General features: G+C 43.3%; 3 protein-coding genes and 2 long non-coding RNA genes across 11 annotated transcripts in view; 1 reads left to right on the top strand and 4 right to left on the bottom strand.

Annotated features, from left to right (window-relative positions):
* The window catches only part of LOC119128183 (BOLA class I histocompatibility antigen, alpha chain BL3-6-like), a 30,842-nt gene extending 25,906 nt beyond the window's left edge, over positions 1–4,936 (bottom strand). The window contains exons 1-7 of one of the 6 annotated variants that reach the window (XR_005098940.1): positions 4,764–4,936; positions 3,380–3,643; positions 2,996–3,274; positions 2,558–2,866; positions 2,366–2,482; positions 2,276–2,293; positions 2,153–2,204 (exon numbers count right to left, since the gene is read on the bottom strand). Coding sequence is in view for 4 of the 6 variants with exons in the window: in XM_037260414.1 (XP_037116309.1) it covers positions 2,276–2,293; positions 2,366–2,482; positions 2,558–2,866; positions 2,996–3,274; positions 3,380–3,643; positions 4,764–4,827 (1,051 nt within the window). In the remaining 2 variants the exon portion in view is untranslated. The remainder of the gene's footprint in view (positions 1–2,152; positions 2,205–2,275; positions 2,294–2,365; positions 2,483–2,557; positions 2,867–2,995; positions 3,275–3,379; positions 3,644–4,763) is intronic. The other 5 variants (XR_005098941.1, XM_037260414.1, XM_037260417.1 and 2 more) reach the window with 5 other exon arrangements.
* The window catches only part of LOC119128268, a 47,743-nt gene that overhangs the window by 13,932 nt on the left and 6,798 nt on the right, over positions 1–27,013 (top strand). Inside the window, exon 2 of one of the 2 annotated variants that reach the window (XR_005098953.1) lies at positions 13,117–13,422. This is a non-coding gene — a long non-coding RNA (uncharacterized LOC119128268). Of the gene's footprint in view, positions 1–13,116; positions 13,428–27,013 lie in introns of both variants that reach the window. The other variant, XR_005098952.1, reaches the window with a different exon arrangement.
* LOC119128191 (BOLA class I histocompatibility antigen, alpha chain BL3-6-like) lies at positions 13,763–16,805 on the bottom strand. Its single transcript, XM_037260431.1, has 7 exons — positions 16,669–16,805; positions 15,284–15,547; positions 14,900–15,178; positions 14,462–14,770; positions 14,270–14,386; positions 14,180–14,197; positions 13,763–14,102 (listed from the first exon to the last, which is right to left on the bottom strand). The coding sequence occupies exons 1-7, from the start codon at positions 16,721–16,723 to the stop codon at positions 14,074–14,076; spliced, it is 1,071 nt and encodes a 356-aa protein (XP_037116326.1). The 5' UTR covers positions 16,724–16,805; the 3' UTR covers positions 13,763–14,073.
* LOC119128285 lies at positions 17,442–18,334 on the bottom strand. Its single transcript, XR_005098969.1, has 2 exons — positions 17,836–18,334; positions 17,442–17,617 (listed from the first exon to the last, which is right to left on the bottom strand). It is a non-coding gene; the product is annotated as an uncharacterized LOC119128285 (long non-coding RNA).
* Positions 23,667–26,615, bottom strand: LOC119128189 (class I histocompatibility antigen, F10 alpha chain-like). The gene is made up of 7 exons (XM_037260429.1): positions 26,463–26,615; positions 25,082–25,345; positions 24,698–24,976; positions 24,270–24,578; positions 24,078–24,194; positions 23,988–24,005; positions 23,667–23,909 (listed from the first exon to the last, which is right to left on the bottom strand). The coding sequence occupies exons 1-7, from the start codon at positions 26,524–26,526 to the stop codon at positions 23,881–23,883; spliced, it is 1,080 nt and encodes a 359-aa protein (XP_037116324.1). The 5' UTR covers positions 26,527–26,615; the 3' UTR covers positions 23,667–23,880.

Raw genomic sequence — 27,013 nt, 5'->3', positions numbered from 1 at the left:
ACAAAGAAAAGATACGGTTGGAAGCATGATTAAACTAAGAATATGATGACGTAAGCAAGTACATGGAGTATCAAAAGAACAAACAAACAAAAACTTGGTAAGTGGTGAGTAAGAACTTTGCATAGTCAGGGAACATTAATAAATTGATGATGTCACAGCCAAAAGCTCACATAATTCCGTACAAAATGACAAAATTGAAAGAATGACGAATGGATGAGGTGCGACAGTGTATGTGCAAGAATGGAGCAGAATGTTTACAGGAAGGTCACTTGGAGATAAAACCAGCAGGTGCCAGAGGGAGACAGCCAAGAACCCGGCCAAAGATGATCGCCAAGGCCGAAAGACGGGATGGAAGACAACAGCCCCCACACACACCGAATCGCCCATAATCAGCACCCACCCCCACGGAACCAGCTCTCACCGAAGCAGCACCCACTCCCACGGAATCAAAATCTCCTGCGAACTTGCCCCAGCCCAAAGACTCATCACCCATCAAACTCGGCCCACACCGGCATGTGCAACTGAATATAAGCTGACCAAAGAACCTTGAACGTTGCCTTTTCGGAATGGAGACTTTCTGCTCTTGAAAGGCCCAGCACTGTATTGTACTTTCCTGAAAACAGAGCTTTCTTCACAAGAATTGTGATTGAACTCAACCAACCTGTGTAAGTCTAATTTCTGCTTCAGTGTCTTGAAATTTTCCTAAATCTGAAGAAATCAAACGAGCACACAGTGAGAAAATTGGATAACAGGTGATTGGCAATGGCTTTTGCCGTGAGGCGCAGATAGCGCGCTCCCTAAATTGGGGACACAATCCAACAATTGATTGATTGATTGATTGATTGATTGATTGATTGATGTCTATTTCGAACATATTTAAAACTTAAAAAGATAAAAAATAAAACAAATAACACTAAAGTGTCATGTAAGTCCGTACAACAAACAAACAAACCAACCAACAAACCAATAGAACCAAAAAAAATCAATAGCAAAGAATGCTCGAAAAGGAGTAGGAAGAAGCATACCTTTTTAGATTCCTACCACTTTCTCAGTTTATCCAATAAACTAATGATTCAACGTATAAATCTACACACTTTCAACTTATCCTGTTTTATTTTTGCTTTTGTGTAGCCATTTGGGATTTTTAGTCCTTGTACCCGCTAAACAACATATTTTGGACCATTTTTTTTAAACTGGTGGATATTTGGACTTTGCTTGAGTTCCTCACTTAGACTGCTCCATAGTTTGGCTCAGCAACTCAGCCTGTCATCTATTATAACCCCAAGAAATGTGTTTTCCTGCATCCTTTCAATTTCAGTTCCATCGATTTCTATTCGTACCTTCTCTTTTCAATGAGATAAAGTATTGTACAAATATATTCCAGTTGAAAAAAATCCATAACGACAGAACAATAAGATTATATGGACAGCCGTAATGTCTACATTTCTTTTTACATTTATGAATTTAGTTATTTCTTGTCTGGTTTTGCATATATTTTCTCGTGAGGTGTTTGGTTTGTACTTGAAGTTTTGCACTTATTATGTTGTTTTATTTTATTATTATGTGGAAGGGGGCAGGAACTATAAGATTTTCTTCATCTTGTTCCTTCTCAAGCATAATTATGTAAATATGCGTTTACTTGCTAAAGTTGAATTGTCTATTGATCAAAATACACATCAATGACGGAGATAAATAAAATAAAAATAACAAAATAAACTCCACATGGACTTCTCTGTAAATAGGAATGTGTTTTGTATGTTTTTTTTAGAAGACAACAGAAAAAAGACGTGTTCTTTATCATAAATTTTTTGCTTATCCTTGCTAAATTATATATCCACAAGTGAAAATACAGTGACCAGAAACCTCATTTCAAACATTTTTATAATGATACTCTAACTTACATCAAATTGATCAGTAGTTCGCTTAACAAAAAAGCACTTAAAAAAAAGCAACGTGTGATGCAGATATTACTTGTGGTATGTTGGCTCCCTCTAGCGGTATTTGGAAGAACTAGTGAAGTAAATACAATTAGAATTCACTGCACTTGTAAACCTGTTGCACTTCAATTTGAAATAAGAAACATTTCCAAATATTTCATACAGTTGGAAAGCGATGATTCAATCAAGCGTGGCACCCAAGAAAAGAAGACATCCCTTCAACCTTAGTGGGGTTCATTCAATCCTGCTCAGAACATGAGGCGCTGGCTGAGGGAGCATAAAAGAAAATACATTCAAGGCATTTTTTCAAAACAGCAAGCGGAAGACGTCTCACTTACAAGCTGGAGCGTAATTGGCTGAAATGGAAGAGAAACGAGAGGAGATTAGGAATCGCCACAAACGGAGCAAACATTTGTGTCGTCGTTCACCTTGTTGGCTTTTGGGACGCTTGGCCAGGAACACCCCCAGCGCCACCGCCATCGCCACCAGAGCCAGGACCACCAGCGGGACAGCGATGGCCACCGCCTTCTTCCTGTCTTCCTCTTCTTCACAAGGAAACAAAACGAGACACGTGAACGACTGTGGGCGTGACGCCGAGCCGTGTCCGACGCGTGGCTCACCCTGGATGCGCACGTTGCTCAGGATGCTTTTGGCGTACAGCTTGGTGACCATCTCTTCCCGAACGCCATCCAGTTTGAACACGCATTTGTAGCGGCCCTCCACGGCGGGCGTCAGCTCCACTTTAAGGTCGGCCGTGGTCTGGAAGGTTCCGTCGTGGTTGGGGAGGGTCTCCCCCATCTCCACGTCCTCGTGGATCTGCTCGCCGTCCTTCCTCCAAAAGAGGTCCGACGTCCTGGGGTAGAAACCCGTGGCGTGGCAGGTGATTGGAGAGGAAGGCGTCTTCTGCAGGAGAGACACCGTGGGAAGCTCTGCGCGCAAAGATGGAGAGAAGAGTGGAGGATGTGCATGGAGGAAAAGAAACAACTTGAAAGAGCGGCAAAGATGGACATCGTGTGTGAGCTTGAAAGACGCAGAGAAGGCGTGAGAGGACAATGTACCGGTTCTGGTCAGGAACTCCCTCCCGTTGCTCACGTGCTTCTTCAACCATAAAGAACAGACCTCAGTTAGGTCACTCTTCACGACTTGATTGAACCCGTCTATTTGGTCCCACTGGAGTTTGGTGATGAAAGCTTGCGGATGTGCTGCGATCCAGCTCATCGTCTTCAGCTCAAATGATATGAAGTCTTCTCCATCGTAACGGTCGTGCAGCCAACCATCAACCTCCCCAGTCTCATCATTCCATTCACAGCCGTACATCCTCTGAAGCATGTGAACGCCTGAAAGGATGGCGCACAAGATTCAGCGAGGACGATGATCAGAGAGAAGCCAGCAGTGACAAAAAAAGTGTCATTTGACGAGCAGAAGGTTGGACGTAAACAAACCTCCAGTTTGGTTGAAGCGCTTTTTAGCGATTTCAATGTTGACTTTGAAGACCTGCTCCTCACGAATACTGCCCGCCGTCTCTCTCTCCCAGTAGTGCGGCTCATCTTCTGTGATTTTGTCCACCCAGTCTTGTTTCGCTTTTGCTTTCCTGTGGTTGCTGTCAAAGTGCAGAATCTGAACGCCGTCAACATACGCGGCCTCCCAGTACTCTGGTAGCTTTGCAACTTGAGAGGCCGTCACGAAATAATTGAGCGTGTGAATGACTGGAAGGCAAACACAAAAATGACACACATGATCAAATCAATCTTCATATTTTCAATGATTCCGCCTGCAGTTGGAACTTTGCAGCACTTGAAATTGGAAATGTCATGTTTCTCCAAACGTGTTCCTCCGCACAAACTTGTCAAACTTGAATTTGACAACCTGCCTTTGTTTTTTTCTCCCAGTTGTTAATATGTTCGATTTCAGTGTGACGCCCTAAGCGAGATATTCGATGCCCCTCAGCAGTGATTGGCATCCATTGATGAAAGAAATCTAATTACATAACTTTTGCCATTCTCCTTCATTTGCACACAAAAAATCCAATAATAATATGAGGCAATCCTTTTGTTCAGACAAGTGAAACACTTTTAGATGTTACTTCACTGGTTCTTCTATATCAAACAAATTATTTTAGGTGTATTTACCTGACATGTTTCGGCGGGTTCTTCCGCCTTCATCAGATCTGATGAAGGCGGAAGAACATGTCAGGTAAATACACCTAAAATAATTTGTTTGATATAGAAGAACCAGTGAAGTAATTGAAAAGGAAAAACAAGATGAACTTAGTACAACTTTTAGATGTTACCTGCTGACAGTTTCGACTGTGTCTCCAGTCTTCCTCACAGTCAAAACTGTCAGCAGGTAACATCTAAAAAAAATGTCACTTGTCTGAACAAAAGAACTGCCTTATATCATTTACGGAGACATGATGACTCTTATCGACATTATAATGTAAGGAGGCTATACAATGTTTTTTTCTGAAAGATGAGACACATTTTTATTGCCATGACTGTGAAATGTTAATTATGAATTGCAAAGACTCCCCTGTACAACATTTCATTCTTGTGCGTAGGCTTTTCCACATTTTATCGATTACATATCTATTCTGAGGCATATCACCTTGATTTGTGCCATTTTCAAGTTTTCCAACTTTATTACATTTATAATAATAGCAATGTATTCCCGTATAACTCCGACAAAACGGGCGTTCAGGTGAAAGAACTTAAAATGCCGACGCAACAGACGAGTGGCGAAAACGAAAGCAATAAACAATAATGACTGCGTCACTTCCAAATCAAGAGCGTCAATTTTTAAGATAATAAACCGACAAGCTCAACTTACCAGGCGTCACGCTGTATATTTGCACAGCCAAAACAAAGAATGCAAGTAAATTCATTCTAACCATCAATGTGTTTTTCGATTTTAGTCAAGCAGGCTATTCGGTCAAAGTTGCGACTCGTCGTCCAAGAGGCGAACGCGGAACAACAGCGAAGCGCAGGACGCGCTTCGATTACCTCTCAGCCCGGCGATGACGTCACTCGGTCCTACAGTATGTTATTAACTGTGTGTGGGGATGGCTCGACTGTCTTGTGTGCATGGACCATGAGTTCGACTCCCGCATATGACTGTGCGTGTGTGTGCGTGCGCGGGCGCGTCTTAAAATATATTCATATATATATATATATATATATATATATATATATATATATATATATATATATATATATATATATATATATATATATATATATATATATATAAACCACTCGTTGAAACAGCGCCGCCCCCTGGTGGGCTGCGTAACTACAACGTAAATTAAAGTTTGGTTTTCCGTGAAATCACGTGATCGTCGAGGGCTTTTATCATTGAAAATATCCATAAACCCAGTTTGATTGCTGAACGTAGGTCAACTTTGCCGCCATATTGCATGTGGAAAAGTGGAGCGCTGGGTGAAAGATTCAACTTTGGCCAGTTTTGTTTACCAAAAAAAAAAAAGGATGTGTAATATAAAAGAAAGAAACGTGCCCTTTGAAGATCTTATATTTGTATTCAGGTACCTGCGTTTAAGTTAGATTTTTAGTTCGATTTTATTTTAATTTTTACCACACAATGCAGTACGTACACTTGTACCTTGTTTTAAAAAAGGTTGTTATAATAATAAGAGGTCCAAAAGCATATTTACAGTATCGTACCTTGTTCTAAAAAATCTTATAATAAGAAAATATTTCTAAAAACATATTTACAGTATGTACACTTGTACCTTGTTGTATAAATGTTGTTATAATAATAAGAGTTCTAAAAACATATTTCCTGAATGTATACTTTAGCTACATCTACATGTTACCCACAACACACACACATTTATATTTATATAGATTTTCTGTATGTCATTTATACTATTAATATAGTATTTAGATGTTTGAAACTATTAGTTAATGAACTAAGGATAAGTTTTATTATACATTTATTGATACACAAATTTTTTTTGTATGTATTTATGTTAAAATTGACAGGGTTAGGGTTTCAAAGTAATGTTTCAAACTAGGGTTAGGATTTTAAACCAGGGTTTCAAACTAACTTTAAACCCTACTTTGAAACCCTGACCCTAGTATGAAACCTTCATTTGAAACCCAAACCCTAATATGAAACCCTACTTTGAAACCCTAATCCTAGTTTTAAAACCTACTTTGAAACCCTAAACTTAGTTTTAAACCCTACTTTAAAACCCTAACCCTAGTTTTAAACCCGAGCTTTAAACCTTACTTTGAAACCGTGTCCTTAGTATGAAACCCTACTTTGAAAACCTAAATCTAATTTGAAACCCTAGTTTAAAACCGTAACCTTAGTTAAAAACCATAGTTGAAAACCCTAACCCTAGTTTGAAACCGTACTTAACGAACTTGTTCAGTTCTTAGTTCAGAGACAAATCCGCAAAGAAACTAAGTCATCATGACATCACAAATGACAAAAACATCACCTTGTTCCTATTTTTTGATTGATAAAATGACCATGTACAGGACAGTTTTTTGTTAGTTAGAAAAGAAAATTACCACGTTTTGTAATGATGTACAATGAACGTGCATCCTAGGACAGAACCACTTGTGACCACAAGATGGCGTCAGTCTGCGTCTCAAACTGGAGGGCGGTACCGAATTCATTGATCACATACAATACAAATCTCTAAAGCAATGAAATGCCAATGACTTTTTTTGTATTGTTCCCAGCATATTTCAAAAAGACCTCTGCCACAAAATAAATAAATCTAATGAAAACCCCAATTTTAAACTCTAAATGTAAATTAAAACGCTACTTTGAAAGCTTGAATTTAAAACTCCAACCCTCGTCTGAAAATCTCATTTGAAACCATAACCCCATTTTAAAACCCCACTTTGAAACCCTAATTGTAGTCTGAAACCCTAAGCCTACTATAAAACCCTACTCAGAAACTAGTTTGAAAATCCTCACTTATCTCTTACCTTTAAAAATGAAGCATCAGAAATCTAATATTTCTAATCAAGCCATTTTTATTACTCTTCATTTAGTTAGTTCACAATAGCTGCTTTGCGAAAATTGCACCAAAAAATAACTGTGAAATCAGAGGATCAGTTGACAGTCAATGTTACTCATTGAGATTAAATAAATAAATATGCAAATGAACATAGAATGTGTCCCCTGCCCCCCCCCCCCTTGAAAAAAGGAAATAACACATGTGAACACAAGTGAAAGTAAAGAGGCCCCGTGTCATAATCCTGTAGTTTCCACGGGTACTTAGGCCAAAAAAAGACCACCACGACCTTTTTTTTTGGTTGACCTTAAAGAGTGGTGGGATTATTGTCCGCACTCAGAATCCAGTCATTTTCCTCCAGGAAGGTAGATAGCGACAGCTCTTCCGGGTACGGCTCCACCAAAGGTGTGTTTAAAGGGAAAAGTCCGTCTGGAGTGTTGGGCGGAACGGGAATCGAACACGGCAGGGACTCGAGCGTTGGGGTTATCTGACTCGGCTTTAAGGTCCCATCGCCGTTGGTCTGCGCCGATATTAAAGCGTTCTTGTATTTATGCGGGTCGAGCGGCGGCGCTCCCAGATCTTCAATGGGGAACATTTCAGATGTGACTGAGAGGATGTCTTCGGGGTGAAGCGTGGAGAAGGTGGACGAGGGCAATTCTATGTGGGCGTCATTGCTAAACAGCGAATGAGGAGCGTGTGTAAACAGGGAGGACGGGACTAAATCAGATGAGGGCATTGGATGAGGGGTTTCACCAAGCTCCGCTTTGGAGGTGACAGACGTGGAAGTCTGGAGGGCGTCCACCTGCACGGAACCTCGCAGGACACAAAAGGGCCGGTGGCGCTCCAGGGCGCTGTTGTAGTGCCGGATCTCTTTTTTTTAACGCTTTGATTTCCTTTTCCAGGGCGGAATTCGAAGCTTCCAGAGTCAGGAGCTCCTAAGAGAGCGGAGAAAAAACAACAACAGATGTTCGCTATGATCAGCTAAAAGCGTGTATCAAGTCCAAAAACGCATTCAAGCACAGACACAATCCTACTGTTAAGCGTGAGAACGGTGACCTTAAGTGGACAAAAACCATATCTGCATATGCCTCACTTTGGTATTATGTACGCCAGGGGTGTCAAACTCATTTTCTTCGCGAGCCGCATTGTAGTCATAACTTCTTTCGGAGGGCCATTATGACTGTCAACCCAAATTAATGTATGAGCACCTCATATTATATCCAGTAAAAGCTACAAAACAAACTGACAAATAACTCGTTTTCAAATCAGACGAGTAAAAACTGGTCAAATATTAAAAATATATATATATATATTAAAAGTGAAGACAATTCTAGTAATGACACGAATTTGATGCACAATTTGTCTTTGCGGGCCACTTAAAATGATGTGGCGGGCCGTATCTGGCCCCCGGGCCTTGAGTTTGACACAGATGTACGCCAAGCTTTAATATACTTCGTGTACGTTGTCACAGATCATCAGCCAGCCCAACTCACTTGAGCCAGGATTCAGAGCGTCTTGCTCCCTTTATTTCTGTTCAGTGTTAAACACGAGTGAAACTGCAAGTGAAATAACAAACACACTTAGTTTCTCCCATGCATCTTCTTCTTATCTTATAAACAATAATAAAGTTATCCAATAAAACAATGATAACTTACAGCTGTTGATTCCGTGAGCATAAGGAGAGGAGAAAGATTCGCTTCGATGACGCGAGTAACGCTAACGTCTCTCAACTCATCAGTTGTCAAGTCGCTTCGACAAAAGCATGCGCAGCTTCCGGTGCATTTCAAAATACACTTCCTGTTTGCTTCCGAACGACAAATAACCATTGTGTATGATTCTTTACATAGAAAACATTTCTTACATCATGAAAACAATTCTGAGGGCAGAACACTCCCCGTCTGGCATGTAATGCCACTAACCTTTGAAACTACTTTCCTTTTTCTCAGTCCACTTTTAATCCGCCTTTTCCATGAGAAGGACCACTTCAGAAATGGGCCGCAGGTAAGTCTTCGAGGTGCCTTGGGATGATGTTTTCACCTCTACCTTCCGGACCCTTGCATCGCTGCTCTCGGAGGTGGATATGACCATAGCCATCGGCCACTCATTCCTTGGCACTTGAGTTTGCTTTAGCAGCACAATGTCCCCAGGTTGTGTCCTGTGCCATTTACGTCTTGGATGGAGAGTGCTCAGGTACTCACTTCTCCAACGGTTCCAGAATTCGTTCGCCAGCGCCTGCACTTGCCTCCACTGGCCTCTCAGAAGGTCTAAACCCGCAAACTCGCCCGGAGGAGCAAGCAGTTCTGGCTTTTGTGTCAGTAGCAGCCTGCCTTTGATGGTCACTGGGGCGGCCAGACCCAGAGGGTCGAAGACGCTGTTGACAACTGACAGCGCCCCACGGCGAGTGTAAGGCTTATCAGCAATGGCTACCTCAAAGGTGAGCATGTCTGTGTTAATGTCCCAGCATAAGCCTAGGCTCCTCTGCGCAGGGAGAGAATCATCGTCCTGCCCCAGCTCTCTAATGCCAGAGGCCAGTTTTTCAGGTTCGAAAGCTTTCATCACTGTGACACGGTTTGATGCTATTCTGCGCAGCCTCAAATTAGACTCGGCGAGTGAGGCACAGGTACGTTTCAGCGGGTCTATGGCAGCAGACTCGGTGGGCAGTGACACGAGTCCATCATCAACGTAGGAATGTCTATGCACAAACTGTGTTGTGTCAGTGCCATACCTTGCTTCACCTTTCTTAGCAGCACGTGGTAGTCCATACTGCAGGCGAGGGGCTGTTGCCGAAGACGTGTACCCGCAAGCGGTACTCTTGAACCTTTTTAGACAGGTCATTGTGCCACAGAAATCTGAGGTAATCTCTGTGCTCATGCCTCACCAGGAATCCATAAAACATCTGCTGGATGTCCACAGTGACAGCAATGAGATCTTTCCTGAAACGCAGCAGCACGCCAAGCAGAGTGTTATTCAGGTCGGGCCCTGTGAGAAGCACTGAGTTGAGGGAGAGGCCGTTCAGTCGGGCGCTTGACTTAGACTTAGACAAACATTATTGTCATTTTGTCTACACAGGGTGCATACAAAACGAAATTTTGTTGCATACAGCTTTCACAATGTGGTGATATTGCGGTTGAATAAGAGTAACATTATATATAAAAATATAAAATAAAATAAGATAAGTATAAAGTGCAGCAGTGTTAAAGTATGTAACAGTGCAGGAAACAAAACAGCATTTACAAAGTGTGCAGAGGAATGCTAACCCAGGTTGCGTACTTTTAAATGAACATGGATTATAAAGGTAGGAAGTACAAGCGCTTCTGTGCCCTCTTGACCAGTCTCGTGGTGTTCACAGTCCAGGTGAGGTCGTCTGTGATGTGGACCCCCAGGAATTTAGTGCTGCTGACCACCTCCACAGCTGAGCTGTTGATGATCAGTGGAGCGTGGTGAGGCTGGTTTTTCCTGAAGTCGACGATGATCTCCTTCGTCTTCTCCACATTCAGGATCAGGCTATTGTCTCTGCACCGGCCCACCAACTGCTCCACCTCCGCTTGAGTCAAACACGACCCGTATTCGCCCAGGCTTCTGGGGGTGGTACACACCAAAAAAGGCCAGGTACCAGCATTTGTTTGTGTCGTCAATGGATGAGGCAACCTCTGCATGGTTGTTTTCAAAAAGCTTTTCCACGAAGGAGGAAAACTGCTCTTTCATCTCAGCGTTTTTGAAACGAGAAGTGACGGACGTCCATTTTGAAGCACATGAGTTTTGAAGATGCTCAGGGTTGGCTTGTGGGCGTTGTCCAGGCAGACTTCGCCTATAATGACCCAGCCTAAGTCCAGGCGCTGGGCAAAAGGTGCGTTATGAGGACCATTGACTTGATCTCTCACTTTGTGTGCACGTATCATATCTCTCATGGAGGAACGGGCTAAGGGAGTCAACCCCGACAGAAAATCAATTTCCCCTTGGGTTGGTGTCAGGAAGGGCATCCGGCTGTAAAAGGTTTTGCTCCAAAAATGTTCTCAGTATAGGACTCTCAACCACGAGATGGCCATGGACCGTCCCCGGTGGAAGAAAGCCATATTGAGAATCCAGTCCAACCCAGCGGCGCCTGGAAAGCGGACTTTAAACCGATTTGTGGAAGGGCCGATTGATCGGGAGGCAGAGAGGTGTCTGGGTGCATCGCGGAGCTGTGTCTTTGGCTGTCGCACTCACCACATTTCAATGATGCCTGACAATCCTTGGCAAGGTGGTCTTTTCTTTCCTGTAATGTTTTTGCTCTAAATGATCTGCATATTTCCAATGGGCGTGTTTTCTTGCGCACAGGGCAATCACGAGCCGGCTCATTGTTTTCCTTTCCATCGTCCGTAGAGTTTAAGGCGTTTGCATCAGTGGTACCAGACACGTCTGTTTTGCGCACAGCAGTCTTAAATTCACTTGGCTTGATTGGAGCTTTCTCACCTTTGCCGTACGGCTGGCTACTGATGGACAGGCTGAAGTTTGGGTCATTTCGAGCCTTGGCTTGGCCGTACACAAAGTCCACCAAAAACGAAAAGGGAGGGAAAGATGTCCTGTAGCGCTCCTTGTACTTTGAGCCTACACCGAGCCATTTCTCCTGCAGGCCTGAAGGTAACTTCTCCACAATAGGCTTTATCCCACGAGGCGTGTCGAGGTATGCAAGGCCAGGAAGATATCCATCGTTTTTGGCTGCTAATAGCTCCATGAGGAGATCACTGAGCAATCTTAGCTTCGTGTTGTCAGACGGGGAAAATCGTCCACTCTTTTGAACAGGGCATTTTCAATTATTTCTGGTGCGCCATAGCATTCACGCAGTCTATCCCAGGACAGTTGTAGAGCAGCTTTGAGCTCGGTGACATAAACAGCACGGATCCTCTTTATATGTTCAGACGAGTCTTTACCGAGCCACTTCACCAAGAGGTCCAGCTCCTCACTGTATGATAAACCTAATCCTTGTGTTGCATTTAGGAATAAGGACTGCCATGCCCTAAAATTCTCTGGCATATCATCACATTTTGTGAGGCCAGTAGTCACTAATTGTCCGCGAGCAAGAAACTTGGCAAAGTCTATCATGTGTGGAGGGCTGGCATGAGGAGGAGAATACTGACCTTGTTGCATATGTGGACTGTCAGGTGGCTTTGGGGCAGATGTGTGCCTTGCTGCATGTGAAGGCTGAGTCGGGGTTCCGATGTCACTCTGAAGAGGCCTGAAGTTATCACGCAAAGGCCTGAAGTCATCCATGCGTGGTGGTGTCGTCGGTGTGGCTGATGACTGTCGTAGGAGGCTGGACTCACAAGGTCTGACTGCACCATGAAATGGGGGGCATAATACGGAGTGTTGATTGCCTCTTGGAACTGCTCCTTTTCCTCACGTTCCTCATTCACTGATGGTCTGCAGACGTTGTGTGAGGACCTCTCCTCAGCTGCCGCAGGTGGTGGACTATGTGTGGCTTCGCGGCGCCAGACAACACTGTAGGCTACAAGGGACTGCGCGTTGAGCTGTGTTTGGCTTTGCACATAATCTTCTGCTTCCTTTTCAATTTCTAATTCTTCTAAATCTATGTCTAGCCTAGCTCGTTGCCTTTTAATTTCCAACTGCTTCCTTGACTAGGCTACCTTGGTTGCCGCTGCTTCAGCCGAAGCTCTGGCAGCTGCCTCCAGAACGGAATTGTAGGATGACGAGCGCTTGAAGGTAGCACTAGCTCTCGATCGACTGTGGACTGATGACTTGGAAGATGAAGGTCGACGTGAATTCTCTTCAAAGTCTACCGTCTCCGTGTCGTCGATTTGGCGGCCATGTTTGAATCTTTTCGTTGTCACAGTTCATCAGCCAGCCCAACTCATGTATAGAACACTTGCGCCAGGATTCAGAGCGTCTTGCTCCCTTTATTTCTGTTCAGTGTTAAACACGAGTGAAACTGCAAGTGAAACAACAAACACACTTAGTTTATTCTATGAATATTCTTATTTTATAAACAAAGATTCGCTTACATGACGCGAGTAGCCCTAACGTCTCTCAACTCATCAGTTGTCAAGTCGCTTCAAGGAAAACATGCGCAGCTTCCGGTGCATTTCAAAATACATTTCCGCTTTGCTTCCGAACGACAAATAACCATTGTGCATGCTTCTTTACATAGAAAACATTTCTTACATCATGAAAACAAGTCTGAGGGCAGAACAGTGGATATTTGGACTTTGCTTGAGTTCCTCACTTAGACTGCTCCATAGTTTGACTCAGCAACTCAGCCTGTCATCTATTATAACCCCAAGAAATTTGTTTTCCTGCACCCTTTCAATTTCAGTTCCATCGATTTCTATTCGTACCTTCTCTTTTCAATGAGATAAAGTATTGTAAAAATATATTCCAGTTGAAAAAAAATCCATAACGACAGAACAATAAGATTATATGGACAGCCGTAAGAGTTGACATTTCACTTTATATTTATGAATTTAGTTATTTCTTGTCTGGTTTTGTATATATTTTCTCGTGAGGTGTTTGGTTTGTACTTGATGAAGTTTTGCACTTATTATTATGTGGAAGGGGGCAGGAACTATAAGATTTTCTTCATCTTGTTCCTTCTCAAGCATAATTATGTAAATATGCGTTTACTTGCTAAAGTTGAATTGTCTATTGATCAAAATACACATCAATGACGGAGATAAATAAAATAAAAATAACAAAATAAACTCCACATGGACTTCTCTGTAAATAGGAATGTGTTTTGTATGTTTTTTTTAGAAGACAAAGACGTGTTCTTTATCATAAATTTCTTGCTTATCCTTGCTAAATTATATATCCTCAAGTGAAAATACAGTGACCAGAAACCTAATTTCAAACATTTTTATAATGATACTCAAACTTATATCAAATTAATCAGTAGCTCGCTTAACAAAAAAGCACTTCAAAAAAAGCAACGTGTGATGCGGATATTACTTGTGGTATGTTGGCTCCCTCTAGCGGTATTTGGAAGAACTAGTGAAGTAAATACAATTAGAATTCACTGCACTTGTAAAACTGTTGCACTTCAATTTGAAATAAGAAACATTTCCAAATATTTCAAACAGTTGGAATGCGATGATTCAATCAAGCGTGGCACCCAAGAAAAGAAGACATCCCTTCAACCTTAGTGGGGTTCATTCAATCCTGCTCAGAAGATGAGGTGCTGGCTGAGGGAGCATAAAAGAAAATACATTCAAGGCATTGGCATTTTTTCAAAACAGCAAGCGGAAAACGTCTCACTTACAAGCTGGAGCGTAATTGGCTGAAATGGAAGAGAAGCGAGAGGAGATTAGGAATCGCCACAAACGGAGCAAACATTTGTGTCGTCGTTCACCTTGTTGGCTTTTGGGACGCTTGGCCAGGAACACCCCCAGCGCCACCGCCATCGCCACCAGAGCCAGGACCACCAGCGGGACAGCGATGGCCACCGCCTTCTTCCTGTCTTCCTCTTCTTCACATGGCAACAAAACGAGACACGTGAACGACTGTCGGCGTGATGCCGAGCCGTGTCCGACGCGTGGCTCACCCTGGATGCGCGCGTTGCTCAGGATGCTTCTGGCGTACAGCTTGGTGACCATCTCCTCCCGGACGCCATCCAGTTTGAACACGCATTCGTAGCGGCCCTCCGCGGCGGGCGTCAGCTCCACTTTCAGGTCGGCCGTGGTCTGGAAGGTTCCGTCGTGGTTGGGGAGGGTCTCCCCCATCTCCACGTCCTCGTGGATCTCCTGGCCGTCCTTCCTCCAAAAGAGGTCCGACGTCCTGGGGTAGAAACCCGTGGCGTGGCAGGTGATTGGAGAGGAAGGCGTCTTCTGCAGGAGAGACATCGTGGGAAGCTCTGCGCGCAAAGATGGAGAGAAGAGTGGAGGATGTGCATGGAGGAAAAGAAACAACTTGAAAGAGCGTCAAAGATGGACATTGTGTGTGAGCTTGAAAGACGCAGAGAAGGCGTGAGAGGACAATGTACCGGTTCTGGTCAGGAACTCCCTCCCGTTGCTCACGTGCTTCTTCAACCGTAAAGAACAGACCTCAGTTAGGTCACTCTTCACGACTTGATTGAACCCGTCTATTTGGTCCCACTTGAGTTTGGTGATGAAAGCTTGCGGATGTGCTGCGATCCAGCTCATCGTCTTCAGCTCAAATGATATGAAGTCTTCTCCATCGTAACTGTGGTGCTCCCAACCATCAACCTCCCCAGTCTCATCATTCCATTCACAGCCTTCCATCCTCTGAAGCATGTGAACACCTGAAAGGATGGCGCACAAGATTCAGCGAGGACGATGACCAGAGAGAAGCCAGCAGTGACAAAAAAAGTGTCATTTGACGAGCAGAAGGTTGGACGTAAACAAACCTCCAGTTTGGTTGAAGCGCTTTTTAGCGATTTCAATGTTGACTTTGAAGCCCTGCTCAGCCTGAATACTGCCCGCCGTCTCTGTCTCCCAGTAGTGCGGATCATCTTCTGTGATTTTGTCCACCCAGTCTTGTTTCGCTTTTGCTTTCCTGTGGTTGCTGTCAAAGTGCAGAATCTGAACGCCGTCAACATACGCGGCCTCCCAGTACTCTGGTAGCTTTGCAACTTGAGAGGCCGTCTGGAAATAATTGAGCGTGTGAATGACTGGAAGGCAAACACAAAAATGACACACATGATCAAATCAATCTTCATATTTTCAATGATTCTGCCTGCAGTTGGAACTTTGCAGCACTTGAAATTGGAACTGTCATGTTTCTCCAAACGCGTTCTTCCGCACAAACTTGTCAAACTTGAATTTGACAACCTGCCTATGTTTTTTTCTTTCAGTTGTTAATATGTTAAGATTTCAGTGTGACGCCCTAAGCGAGATATTCGATGCCCCTCAGCAGTGACTAACATCCACTGATGAAAGAAATCTAATGACATAACTTTTGCCATTCTCTTTAATTTGCACACAAAAAATCCAATAATAATATGAGGCAATCCTTTTGTTCAGACAAGTGAAACACTTTTAGATGTTACTTCACTGGTTCTTCTATATCAAACAAATTATTTTAGGTGTATTTACCTGACATGTTTCGGCGGGTTCTTCCGCCTTCATCAGATCTGATGAAGGCGGAAGAACATGTCAGGTAAATACACCTAAAATAATTTGTTTGATATAGAAGAACCAGTGAAGTAATTGAAAAGGAAAAACAAGATGAACTTAGTACAACTTTTAGATGTTACCTGCTGACAGTTTCGACTGTGTCTCCAGTCTTCCTCACAGTCGAAACTGTCAGCAGGTAACATCTAAAAAAAATGTCACTTGTCTGAACAAAAGAACTGCCTTATATCATTTACGGAGACATGATGACTCTTATCGACATTATAATGTAAGGAGGCTATACAATGTTTTTTTCTGAAAGATGAGACACATTTTTATTGCCATGACTGTGAAATGTTAATTATGAATTGCAAAGACTCCCCTGTACAACATTTCATTCTTGTGCGTAGGCTTTTCCACATTTCATCGATTACATATCTATTCTGAGGCATATCACCTTGATTTGTGCCATTTTCAAGTTTTCCAACTTTCTTACATTTATAATAATAGCTATGTATTCCCGTATAACTCCGACAAAACGGGCGTTCAGGTGAAAGAACTTAAAATGCCGACGCAACAGACGAGTGGCGAAAACGAAAGCAATAAACAATAATGACTGCGTCAGTTCCAAATCAAGAGCGTCAATCTTTCGAATAATAAACCGAAAAGTCCAACTTACCAGGCGTCACGCTGTATAGTTGCACAGCCAAAACAAAGAATGCAAGTAAATTCATTGTAATCAATGTGTTTTTCGATTTTAGTCAAGCAGGGACTTCGGTCAAAGTTGCGACTCGTCGTCCAAGAGGCGAACGCGGAACAACAACAACAGTTTACGAGCTTCGATTACCTCTCAGGTAAGCCAATTGGAGTTCAACCCGGCGATGACGTCACTCAGGACTGCCTGCAGCATGTGTTGCAATCAATCAATAAATAAATAAACGAATACATAGATAGATAGATAGATAGATAGATAGATAGATAGATAGATAGATAGATAGATAGATAGATAGATAGATAGATAGATAGATAGATAGATAGTGTGTTGCATGTTTGCTCCGAATATCGACATTTAAAAAAATTATAAAATTGATATATTTACCAAAACAACAACAAAATAGTTTGTAATGTAAAAGAAAGAATGGTGCCCTTCCTTTTTTAAGACGTTATATTTGTAGTCAAGCACCTGCGTGAAGTTAGATTTTTTTAGTTCGATATAGAAGTTAGATTTTATTTATTTTTTATTTCGTAAATTGCAATGCTCTGTCCCTTATGGAGATCTTTACTGTTTAAGAAGTCAATACTACTCCTTAAGAGTAATTGATTATTTGTTCTTATATTGTCGTTTTCTGTTATTTCCCTCGTAGAAGAAACAAGAAGGGGGGGGGGGGGGGGGGTGGCCCTGTTTGTTGGCTGTGACTTGAAATGCAGAGCAGTTGAACGTATGACAATCGATGAATGCATAACTGTTGATGATGAGTCTTTATTCCGAACATATTTCAAACATAAAAGGAGGGGGGAAATGAATACAAATAAAATACAATCAATAACACTTTAAAGTGCCATATTTAAGTCACTGTCGAGCTAGCTGTATGTGGGTTTAAAAAGCAAAAGGATTGATTGATTGATTTCTATTTCGAACATATTTAAAGCGTAAAAAGATAAAAGATAAAACAAATAACACTAAAGTGTCATATGTAAGTCCGTACAACAAACAAACAATAAACCAACAAACTGAAAAAAATCAATAAAGAATGCTCGAAAAGGAGTAGGAAGAAGCATACCTTTTTAGATTCCTACCCCTTTCTCAGTTTATCCAATAAACTAATGATTCAACGTATAAATCTACACACTTTCAACTTATTATCCTGTTTTATTTTAGCTTTTGCCATTTGGCATTTTTAGTCCTTGCACCCGCTAAACAACATATTTTTGAACATTTTTTTTAAACTAGTGGATATTTGGACTTTGCTTGAGTTCCTCACTTACACTGCTCCATAGTCTGACTCAGCAACTCAGCCTGTCATCTATTATAACCCCAAGAAATTTGTTTTCCTGCAACCTTTCAATTTCAGTTCCATCGATTTCTATTCGTACCTTCTCTTTTCAATGAGATAAAGTATTGTAAAAATATACTCCAGTTGAAAAAAATCCATAACGACAGTAAGTGCATTATCACGTAACAGTCTCTCTTTCAGATGTGTATCACTTCTGCTGAACACCAATTTATCCCTTATCATGTCATCTTCATGTCTTCCAAACTCACAGTTTTCGCTCTTTTGACGTAGTTCTGTGATGAATCTGTCCACCGATATTCCTGATGACATTGTGTGCGACCAAAACGGATGTTGTCACTTATAGTAGGTTGCTTATTTTATTGATTGCTCTAACAATAACACACGGAGGCAAGGATGCAGAACGAGCCGAGCTTTACCGGGTGCTCCGTCACGACTACACACAGACCTCACCACACGATCACTGAACCTCCAATACAGACAGACCAACACAGTCGAGCACTGAGTGCTCGATCCAATCTACCACCCCACTTCTGTCTTTCAGCTGCTCGGGGAGAGAAGAGAAAAGCTTTTTTTTTATTATTATTTAACTCCTTCCCACAGGATGGCGCTAGAAGTCAACAAATTCCACTTCCAACCTTTTATTTTCATCAATTACCAAAAGATACTTCGGCAATCTATGCAAAGGAAGACGTGTTGGAGTTTCACGCCTCTTGTAACAGAGCTACAGAATAATCTCCGCGACCATCATTTTCTCAGTTTCAAGATGCTGAATAATTTCAAGGACTGTTTGCACATGTCTAAAAATGGAGGAAATTCAGTCCACTTCTGTCTTTCAGCTGCTCGGGGAGAGAAGAGAAAAGTGTGTTTTTTTTTAACTCCTGCCCGCAGGATGGCGCTAGAAGTCAACAAATTCCACTTCCAACTTTTTATTTTATTTTCATCAATTACCAAAAGATACTTTGGCAATCTATGCAAAGGAAGACGTGTTGGAATTTCACGCCTCTTGTAACAGAGCTACAGAATAATCTCTGTGACCATCATTTTCTAAGTTTCAAGATGCTGAATAATTTCAAGGACTGTCTTTCAGCTGCTCGGGGAGAGAAGAGAAAAAATTTTTTTTTATTTAACTCCTGCCCGCAGGATGGCGCTAGAAGTCAACAAATTCCACTTCCAACTTTTTATTTTTTATTTTCATCAATTACCAAAAGATACTTCGGCAATCTATGCAAAGGAAGACGTGTTGGAATTTCACGCCTCTTGTAACAGAGCTACAGAATAATCTCCGTGACTATCATTTTCTCTGCAACCAAAATGTATTTAACCCCTTTTATTGGAATAAGAAAAACGCAATGTGTGGTTGCGAATATTAAAGCCAATAGGGGTGCTACTGAGTTGCGAACTGACGCGTGTGCACGTCGCTATATTCGATTTCTTTGTGTGTCTTGGCATGTGAAGAAATTGACAATAAAGCAGACTTTTGCCTTTGACTATATACGCAGACAGATTCTGTAGCCCGAATAACGTTTTTATGGATTTTTGTTTGGAGGGATGGACAAACAAGTGCCACGTTAACATCAAAGTGGATCATATGATATATTCTGTCCTCTAATTGTGTCCGTTGGATCGATATTGCATGTTCTATTCGATATAAAACATTGTTTGGTGGTAAAAAGAGAGCAGGGAGGGCTCTGGACACACGCCATCACTATTCAAATGATTATTTGATCACTTATGCTTAGCGCCACATTGAATAAACGACTTTTTTTGCAGACCGGACATCGTCATTACTATTAAGTACAAAATTTGCTTATTTCCAATGCAGTATGTGAGGAGAAAAATGGAGTTTGTCTTTCAAGAAAAGTGATACACGATTTTGTCCTCACTGGAGCTCTTTTACTCCCCAAACTCAGAATATATTTGATACATGTCTATGTTGATGAGTTGCTGTATCAAAAGATATCTCATTCTCCCTTTGACGGGTGTCTTCACGGACATCTTTAACACTTCCCTGCAGCAGGCCATCGTCCCGTCGTGTTTCAAAGCTGCCACCATCGTACCTGTGCCGAAGAAACCTGCTCCGTCCTGCTTCAATGACTACCGCCCCGTGGCACTTACGCCCATCATCATGAAGTGCTTTGAGCGGCTTGTCATGGAGCACATCCGATCAGTTCTCCCCCCCACCATTGACCCCTTCCAGTTTGCGTACCGAGCCAAACGGTCCTCTGAGGATGCCATCTGCTCTGCCCTCCACTCGGCCCTCACCCACCTGGAGGGGAGGGACTCGTATGTGAGGTTGCTGTTTGTGGACTTCAGTTCTGCCTTCAACACCATTGTGCCACAGCGTCTCATCAGCAAACTTGACAAGCTGGGCCTCAGTACCTGCCTCTGCAACTGGCTACTGGACTTCCTCTGTCAGAGGCCACAGGTGGTACGTGTTGGCGACAAAATCTCCGCCAGCATCACGCTGAGCACAGGGGCCCCCCAAGGCTGCGTGCTCAGTCCGCTGCTCTTCACCCTCCTGACGCATGACTGCGCTGCCACCTGCAGCGGCAACCGCATAGTGAAGTTTGCTGACGACACGACTCTGGTGGGTCTCATCACCAAGGGAGACGAGACTCAATACAGGCTGGAGGTTGACCTCCTGACCGCGTGGTGCAGGGACAACAACCTCCTGCTGAACGTCGACAAGACCAAGGAGATTGTTGTTGACTTCCGGAAGGGTCACGCCCAACACCTGCCGCTGACCATCGACGGTGCTGTGGTGGAGCGAGTGAGCAGTGCCAGGTTCCTGGGGGTGCACATCAGTGAGGATCTCTCCTGGTCCACCAACACCACATCGCTGGCGAAGAAGGCCCAGCGCCGCCTGTACTTCCTTCGGAAACTCAGGCGAGCGGGAGCTCCTCCGGCCGTCATGACTACATTTTACCGCGGCACCATTGAGAGCGTCCTCTCCAGCTGTATTGCTGTTTGTGGTGGCAGCTGCACTGACTACGACTTGAAGGCCCTGCAGCGCATAGTGAAAACGGCTAGTAAGACTATTGGTGCTTCTCTCCCCTCCTTGAAGGACATTTACACCTCCCATCTCACCCACAAGGCGACCAAGATTGTGAGTGATGTGAGTCACCCCGCTCACTCTTTGTTTGATCTTCTGCCCTCTGGGAGGCGGTACAGGAGCCTGCGCTCCCGCACCACCAGACTCTCCAACAGCTTCGTACTCCAGGCTGTTAGGATCCTGAACTCGCTCCCCCTTTCAGCGTAGCGTCCTGTTCTTGCTGTCTGCTGTATGCACACTGGCTCGGTTTTGCTCCTCTTATTTATTGGGTTATTGGTTTATTAGTTATTCATCGCTCATTTTATTTATTATTTTTTATTTATTATTTATGGTTTGTGCCTTCTTGTTTTTCTTTTGTGTCGCCTACTTGTATGTCTCGTCACCGTGGGATGGAGGAAACGGAATTTCGGTTTCTTTGTGTGTCTTGACATATGAAGGGATTGACAATAAAGCTGACTTTGACTTTTGACTTTGATATTGATTGGGGTTCTCGCATGTTCATATTTGACAATTACAATCATTTTCTTCTTTTCTGTCACTTCCTTTATGGACTCTTTTTCAGATTCGGTTTACTTCTTTCTCTAGAATTTCCGTGCGCATTTAGGGGAGGGAGGGGGGAGTCGGGTTCGAATGTGCCATTGTGTCTCGCAATCAGTGTCAGCTTGTTAAAGAGGTATACAAACAGGTAAAAAAAAAAAAAACTCAGATAACTCAAGGGAAAACACAAGAACAAACGCTGTTACAGCCATTTTAAAACAACTCCATTTGGGTCAAAAAGTGGACCGAAGTTGGGTCAAAAAAATCAAACCGAACTCTTTTGCGCAGAACAGTCCAGTTTGTACAAAACAACTGCTAAAAGGCCAAAACAACCCATAGTTAAGACAAATTCACCCTGCTTCCTGAGTCGGTCGAATTTTTAACCCAGCAGATCCGCACTGCCATCCGAACCAACATGCGTTCTTCCAAAGTTATCATTAAGAGTAGAACAATCGCAAAATTGGACATTTTGTACTCACCGAAGCTGTACAACATCAGTACAACGCAAGACAGAAGGATCAGCGCCAGGCGGGCAGCCGGCGGGGTCATCATGGCTTCGGAAGCCCATCAGAGATCTCGAGGCTATTGAACGCAGAAATATCGATGTGGTGCGCGCATTAGCTCCGCTCAAGACAAGTGACAACCGCTCGCTCGCTCGGCTGCTGCTGCTCGGCCCCCACCTTCGTGAGCAACGCACCCTTGGAAGAGCGCGTTCCTTTGACTGAAGGAACGCGATATTATTTTGGCCACCTTCGTCCAGACTTTTGACACCACTTTGATTTTATTCGGGATGGGAAAGAGGGACAACCTTTGTGGTCATTTAAACCTACGTTTTAAAGTGAAGCCGAGTAAGGTGTCAAAGTTTTTCTTTTTTTACTCAACATCGTTCAAAGTGGATTTAGCGCATAACAACGTTGGCTGACGGAAAGATCGAAAACATTGGGTCGCTCAATCAGCTGACATTTTCTGATCACTTTTGTCACATAAGGGCTGCTTGCAAAAAAAAAAAAAGTCAAATGAGCAGGTTGACATATCACGTTTTGGGCTATGGAGCCAAAAGCAGGTCTATATGGCTTCTTAAAAGGCACTGGCGGTACATATTCCACTCTACTTAGGTAGCGAAAATTTTCAGTGCAGAAGACAGTGAAATCAGATGAGACCAAAGAAAATGTCATTGAATTTAATATTCATTGTAGGTTGGGCTGGCAACCGGGATGGCAAGACATTTGCTGAAGGGGGCAACTGCCCTTCCTTGCCACCCTGTAAAACCGCCTATGCCAAAACACAAAATTGGAAAATTGAAAAATAAAAAATCGAATTGAAAAAAAAAAGCAAGCGTCCGTATATGAAGGAAACCTGGGCCCCAAACGATCAAAACATGCGTGACACAGCAACGTTCAAAAGCCCAAAAGAAAGCATCCAATCGCGAGGACCGACGAGAGCATGCGGCTGCAAGCAAGTTGTAGTGACTTGAACTGTTTGGACCAGTGGTTTTTAACCTTGTTGGAGGTACCACACCCCACCAGGCGCATTAATAGGCGCATTCACCGAACCCCTCTTTAGCGAAAAAAATAAATAAATTCAAATTCAAGACACAGATGTTTTTTACTGGTGCACAAAATGAGCCGTGCATGACCAGCACCTTGTTCAAAGAACAACAAATTACATCCCTCCAAATCAGTGTGACTTTTACTGTTGCCTTTGCGAAACTAGTTCAGATATGCGTTATCAAGAATTTATAAATCAGGTGTTTTGGGACCTCTGCAGTGGAGGATCTGCCGAACCCCTAGGGTCAGTTTAGAACCTGGTTAAGAACCACTGGTTTAGACTTTGATTGATGGGTTGCACGTGACTCACAAGCACGGAGCGGCCGCGTGACGCAGGGTTTGATGTAACGCCGCCAAGAGGCGGGAGGGTGGAGCTGCAGCCGCGCACACGCGTGGCGCACACACAGTAGCTTAACAATTCAGCCGTAAACACATCCAACTTGTAGAGAAACGGCGAGGTGCAATATATATTAAATTGATCAGTAGCTCGCTGAACAAAAAGCAATTAAAAAAAAAGCAGTGATGCGGGTATCACTTGTGGTATGTTGGCTCTCTCTAGCGGTATTTGGAAGAACTCGTGAAGTAAATACAATTAGAATTCACTGCACTTGAAAAACTATGTTGCATTTCAATTTGAAATAAGAAACATTTCCAAATAGTTCATACAGTTGGAATGCGATGATTCAATCAAGCGTGGCACCCAAGAAAAGAAGACATCCCTTCAACCTTAGTGGGGTTAATCAATCCAGCTCAGAAGATGAGGCGCTGGCTGAGGGAGCATAAAAGAAAATACATTCAAGGCATTGGCATTTTTTCCAAAACAGGAAGGGCAAAACGTGTCACTTACAAGCTGGAGCGTAATTGGCTGAAATGGAAGAGAAGCGAGAGGAGATTAGGAATCGCCACATACGGAGCAAACATTTGTGTCGTCGTTCACCTTTTTGGCTTTTGGGACGCTTGGCCAGGAACACCCCCAGCGACACCGCCATCGCCACCAGAGCCAGGACCACCAGCGGGACAGCGATGGCCACCGCCTTCTTCCTGTCTTCCTCTTCTTCACATGGCAACAAAACGAGACACGTGAACGACTGTCGGCGTGACGCCGAGCCGTGTCCGACGCGTAGCTCACCCTGGATGCGCGCGTTGCTCAGGATGCTTCTGGCGTACAGCTTGGTGACCATCTCCTCCCGGACGCCATCCAGTTTGAACACGCATTCGTAGCGGCCCTCCGCGGCGGGCGTCAGCTCCACTTTCAGGTCGGCCGTGGTCTGGAAGGTTCCGTCGTGGTTGGGGAGGGTCTCCCCCATCTCCACGTCCTCGTGGATCTGCTCGCCGTCCTTCCTCCAAAAGAGGTCCGACGTCCTGGGGTAGAAACCCGTGGCGTGGCAGGTGACCGGAGAGGAAGGCGTCTTCTGCAGGAGAGACACCGTGGGAAGCTCTGCGCGCAAAGATGGAGAGAAGAGTGGAGGATGTGCATGGAGGAAAAGAAACAACTTGAAAGATGGACATTGTGTGTGAGCTTGAAAGACGCAGTGAAGGCGAGAGAGGACAATGTACCGGTTCTGGTCAGGAACTCCCTGCCGTTGCTCACGTGCTTCTTCAACAGGGAAGGAAGCACCTCAGTGAAAAAATTCTTATAGTATTGATTCCTCTCGTCCAATTGGTCCCACTTGAGTTTGGTGATGAAAGCTTGCGGATGTGCTGCGATCCAGCTCATCGTCTTCAGCTCAAATGATATGAAGTCTTCTCCATCGTAACTGTCGTGCAGCCAACCATCAACCTCCCCAGTCTCATCATTCCATTCACAGCCCTGCATCCTCTGAAACATGTGAACACCTGAAAGGATGGCGCACAAGATTCAGCGAGGACGATGATCAGAGAGAAGCCAGCAGTGACAAAAAAAGTGTCATTTGACGAGCAGAAGGTTGGACGTAAACAAACCTCCAGTTTGGTTGAAGCGCTTTTTAGCGATTTCAATGTTGACTTTGAAGACCTGCTCAGTAGCAATACTATTCGCCGTATTTCTGTCCCAGTAGTGCGGATCATCTTCTGTGATTTTGTCCACCCAGTCTTGTTTCGCTTTTGCTTTCCTGTGGTTGCTGTCAAAGTGCAGAATCTGAACGCCGTCAACATACGCGGCCTCCCAGTACTCTGGTAGCGTTGCAACTTGAGAGGCCGTCACGAAATAATTGAGCGTGTGAATGACTGGAAGGCAAACACAAAAATGACACACATGATCAAATCAATCTTCATATTTTCAATGATTCCGCCTGCAGTTGGAACTTTGCAGCACTTGAAATTGGAAATGTCATGTTTCTCCAAACGCGTTCTTCCGCACAAACTTGTCAAACTTGAATGTGACAACCTGCCTTTGCTTTTTTCTCCCAGTTGTTATGTTCGATTTCAGTGTGACGCGCTAAGCGAGATATTCGATGCCCCTCAGCAGTGACTAACATCCACTGATGAAAGAAATCTAATGACATAACTTTTGCCATTCTCCTTAATTTGCACACAAAAAAACCAATAATAATATGAGGCAATCCTTTTGTTCAGACAAGTGAAACACTTTTAGATGTTACTTCACTGGTTCTTCTATATCAAACAAATTATTTTAGGTGTATTTACCTGACATGTTTCGGCGGGTTCTTCCGCCTTCATCAGATCTGATGAAGGCGGAAGAACATGTCAGGTAAATACACCTAAAATAATTTGTTTGATATAGAAGAACCAGTGAAGTAATTGAAAAGGAAAAACAAGATGAACTTAGTACAACTTTTAGATGTTACCTGCTGACAGTTTCGACTGTGTCTCCAGTCTTCCTCACAGTCGAAACTGTCAGCAGGTAACATCTAAAAAAAATGTCACTTGTCTGAACAAAATAACTGCCTTATAGACTTTACGGAGACATGATGACTCTTATCGAAATAATAATGTAAGGAGGCTATACAATGTTTTTTTCTGAAAGATGAAACACAATTGTATTGCCATGACTGTGAAATGTTAATTATGAATTGCAAAGACTCCCCTGTACAACATTTCATTCTTGTGCGTAGGCTTTTCCACATTTCATCGATTACATATCTATTCTGAGGCATATCACCTTGATTTGTGCCATTTTCAAGTTTTCCAACTTTCTTACATTTATAATAATAGCTATGTATTCCCGTATAACTCCGACAAAACGGGCGTTCAGGTGAAACAACTTAAAATGCCGATGCAACAGACGAGTGGCGAAAACGAAAGCAATAAACAATAATGACTGCGTCAGTTCCAAATCAAGAGCGTCAATCTTTCGAATAATAAACCGAAAAGTCCAACTTACCAGGCGTCACGCTGTATATTTGCACAGCCAAAACAAAGAATGCAAGTAAATTCATTCTAACCATCAATGTGTTTTTCGATTTTAGTCAAGCAGGCTATTCGGTCAAAGTTGCGACTCAACGTCCAAGAGGCGAACGCGGAACAACAGCGAAGCGCAGGACGCGCTTCGATTACCTCTCAGGCAAGCCAATTGGAGTTCAGCCCGGCCATGACGTCACTCACTCCTACAGTATGTTAATAAACTGTGTGTGGGGATGGCTCGACTGTCTTGTGTGCATGGACCATGAGTTCGACTCCCGCATATGACTGTGCGTGTGTGTGCGTGTGCGTCCTAAAATATATTCATATATATATATATATATAAAAAAATAAACCACTCGTTGAAACAGCGCCGCCCCCTGGTGGGCTGCGTAACTACAACGTAAATTAAAGTTTGGCTTTCCGTGAAATCACGTGACCGTCGAGGGTTTTTATCATTGAAAATATCCATAAACCCAGCTTGATTGCTGAACGTAGGTCAACTTTGCCGCCATATTGCATGTGGAAAAGTGG

The sequence above is a fragment of the Syngnathus acus genome, chromosome 10 (assembly GCF_901709675.1).
Source record: "Syngnathus acus chromosome 10, fSynAcu1.2, whole genome shotgun sequence".
In the NCBI taxonomy this organism is placed as follows: Eukaryota; Metazoa; Chordata; class Actinopteri; order Syngnathiformes; family Syngnathidae; genus Syngnathus; species Syngnathus acus.
The sequence above is the reverse complement of the archived record's forward strand: the minus strand, read 5'-3'. Positions and strand labels throughout refer to the sequence as shown.

Bases quoted from the DNA above. Each gene is read 5' to 3' on its own strand.
- LOC119128191 (XM_037260431.1), bottom strand. From the start codon at position 16,723: ATGAATTTACTTGCATTCTTTGTTTTGGCTGTGCAACTATACAGCGTG. The intron at 14,771-14,899 runs GTACATTGTCCT...CTTTGCGCGCAG, and splicing joins GGAGTTCCTGACCAGAACCG to AGCTTCCCACGATGTCTCTC. The intron at 14,387-14,461 runs GTGAGCCACGCG...TGCCATGTGAAG, and splicing joins GAGCAACGCGCGCATCCAGG to AAGAGGAAGACAGGAAGAAG.
- LOC119128189 (XM_037260429.1), bottom strand. From the start codon at position 26,526: ATGGTTAGAATGAATTTACTTGCATTCTTTGTTTTGGCTGTGCAAATA. The intron at 24,977-25,081 runs GTTTGTTTACGT...CCATCCTTTCAG, and splicing joins GCGCTTCAACCAAACTGGAG to GTGTTCACATGTTTCAGAGG. The intron at 24,195-24,269 runs GTGAGCTACGCG...TGCCATGTGAAG, and splicing joins GAGCAACGCGCGCATCCAGG to AAGAGGAAGACAGGAAGAAG.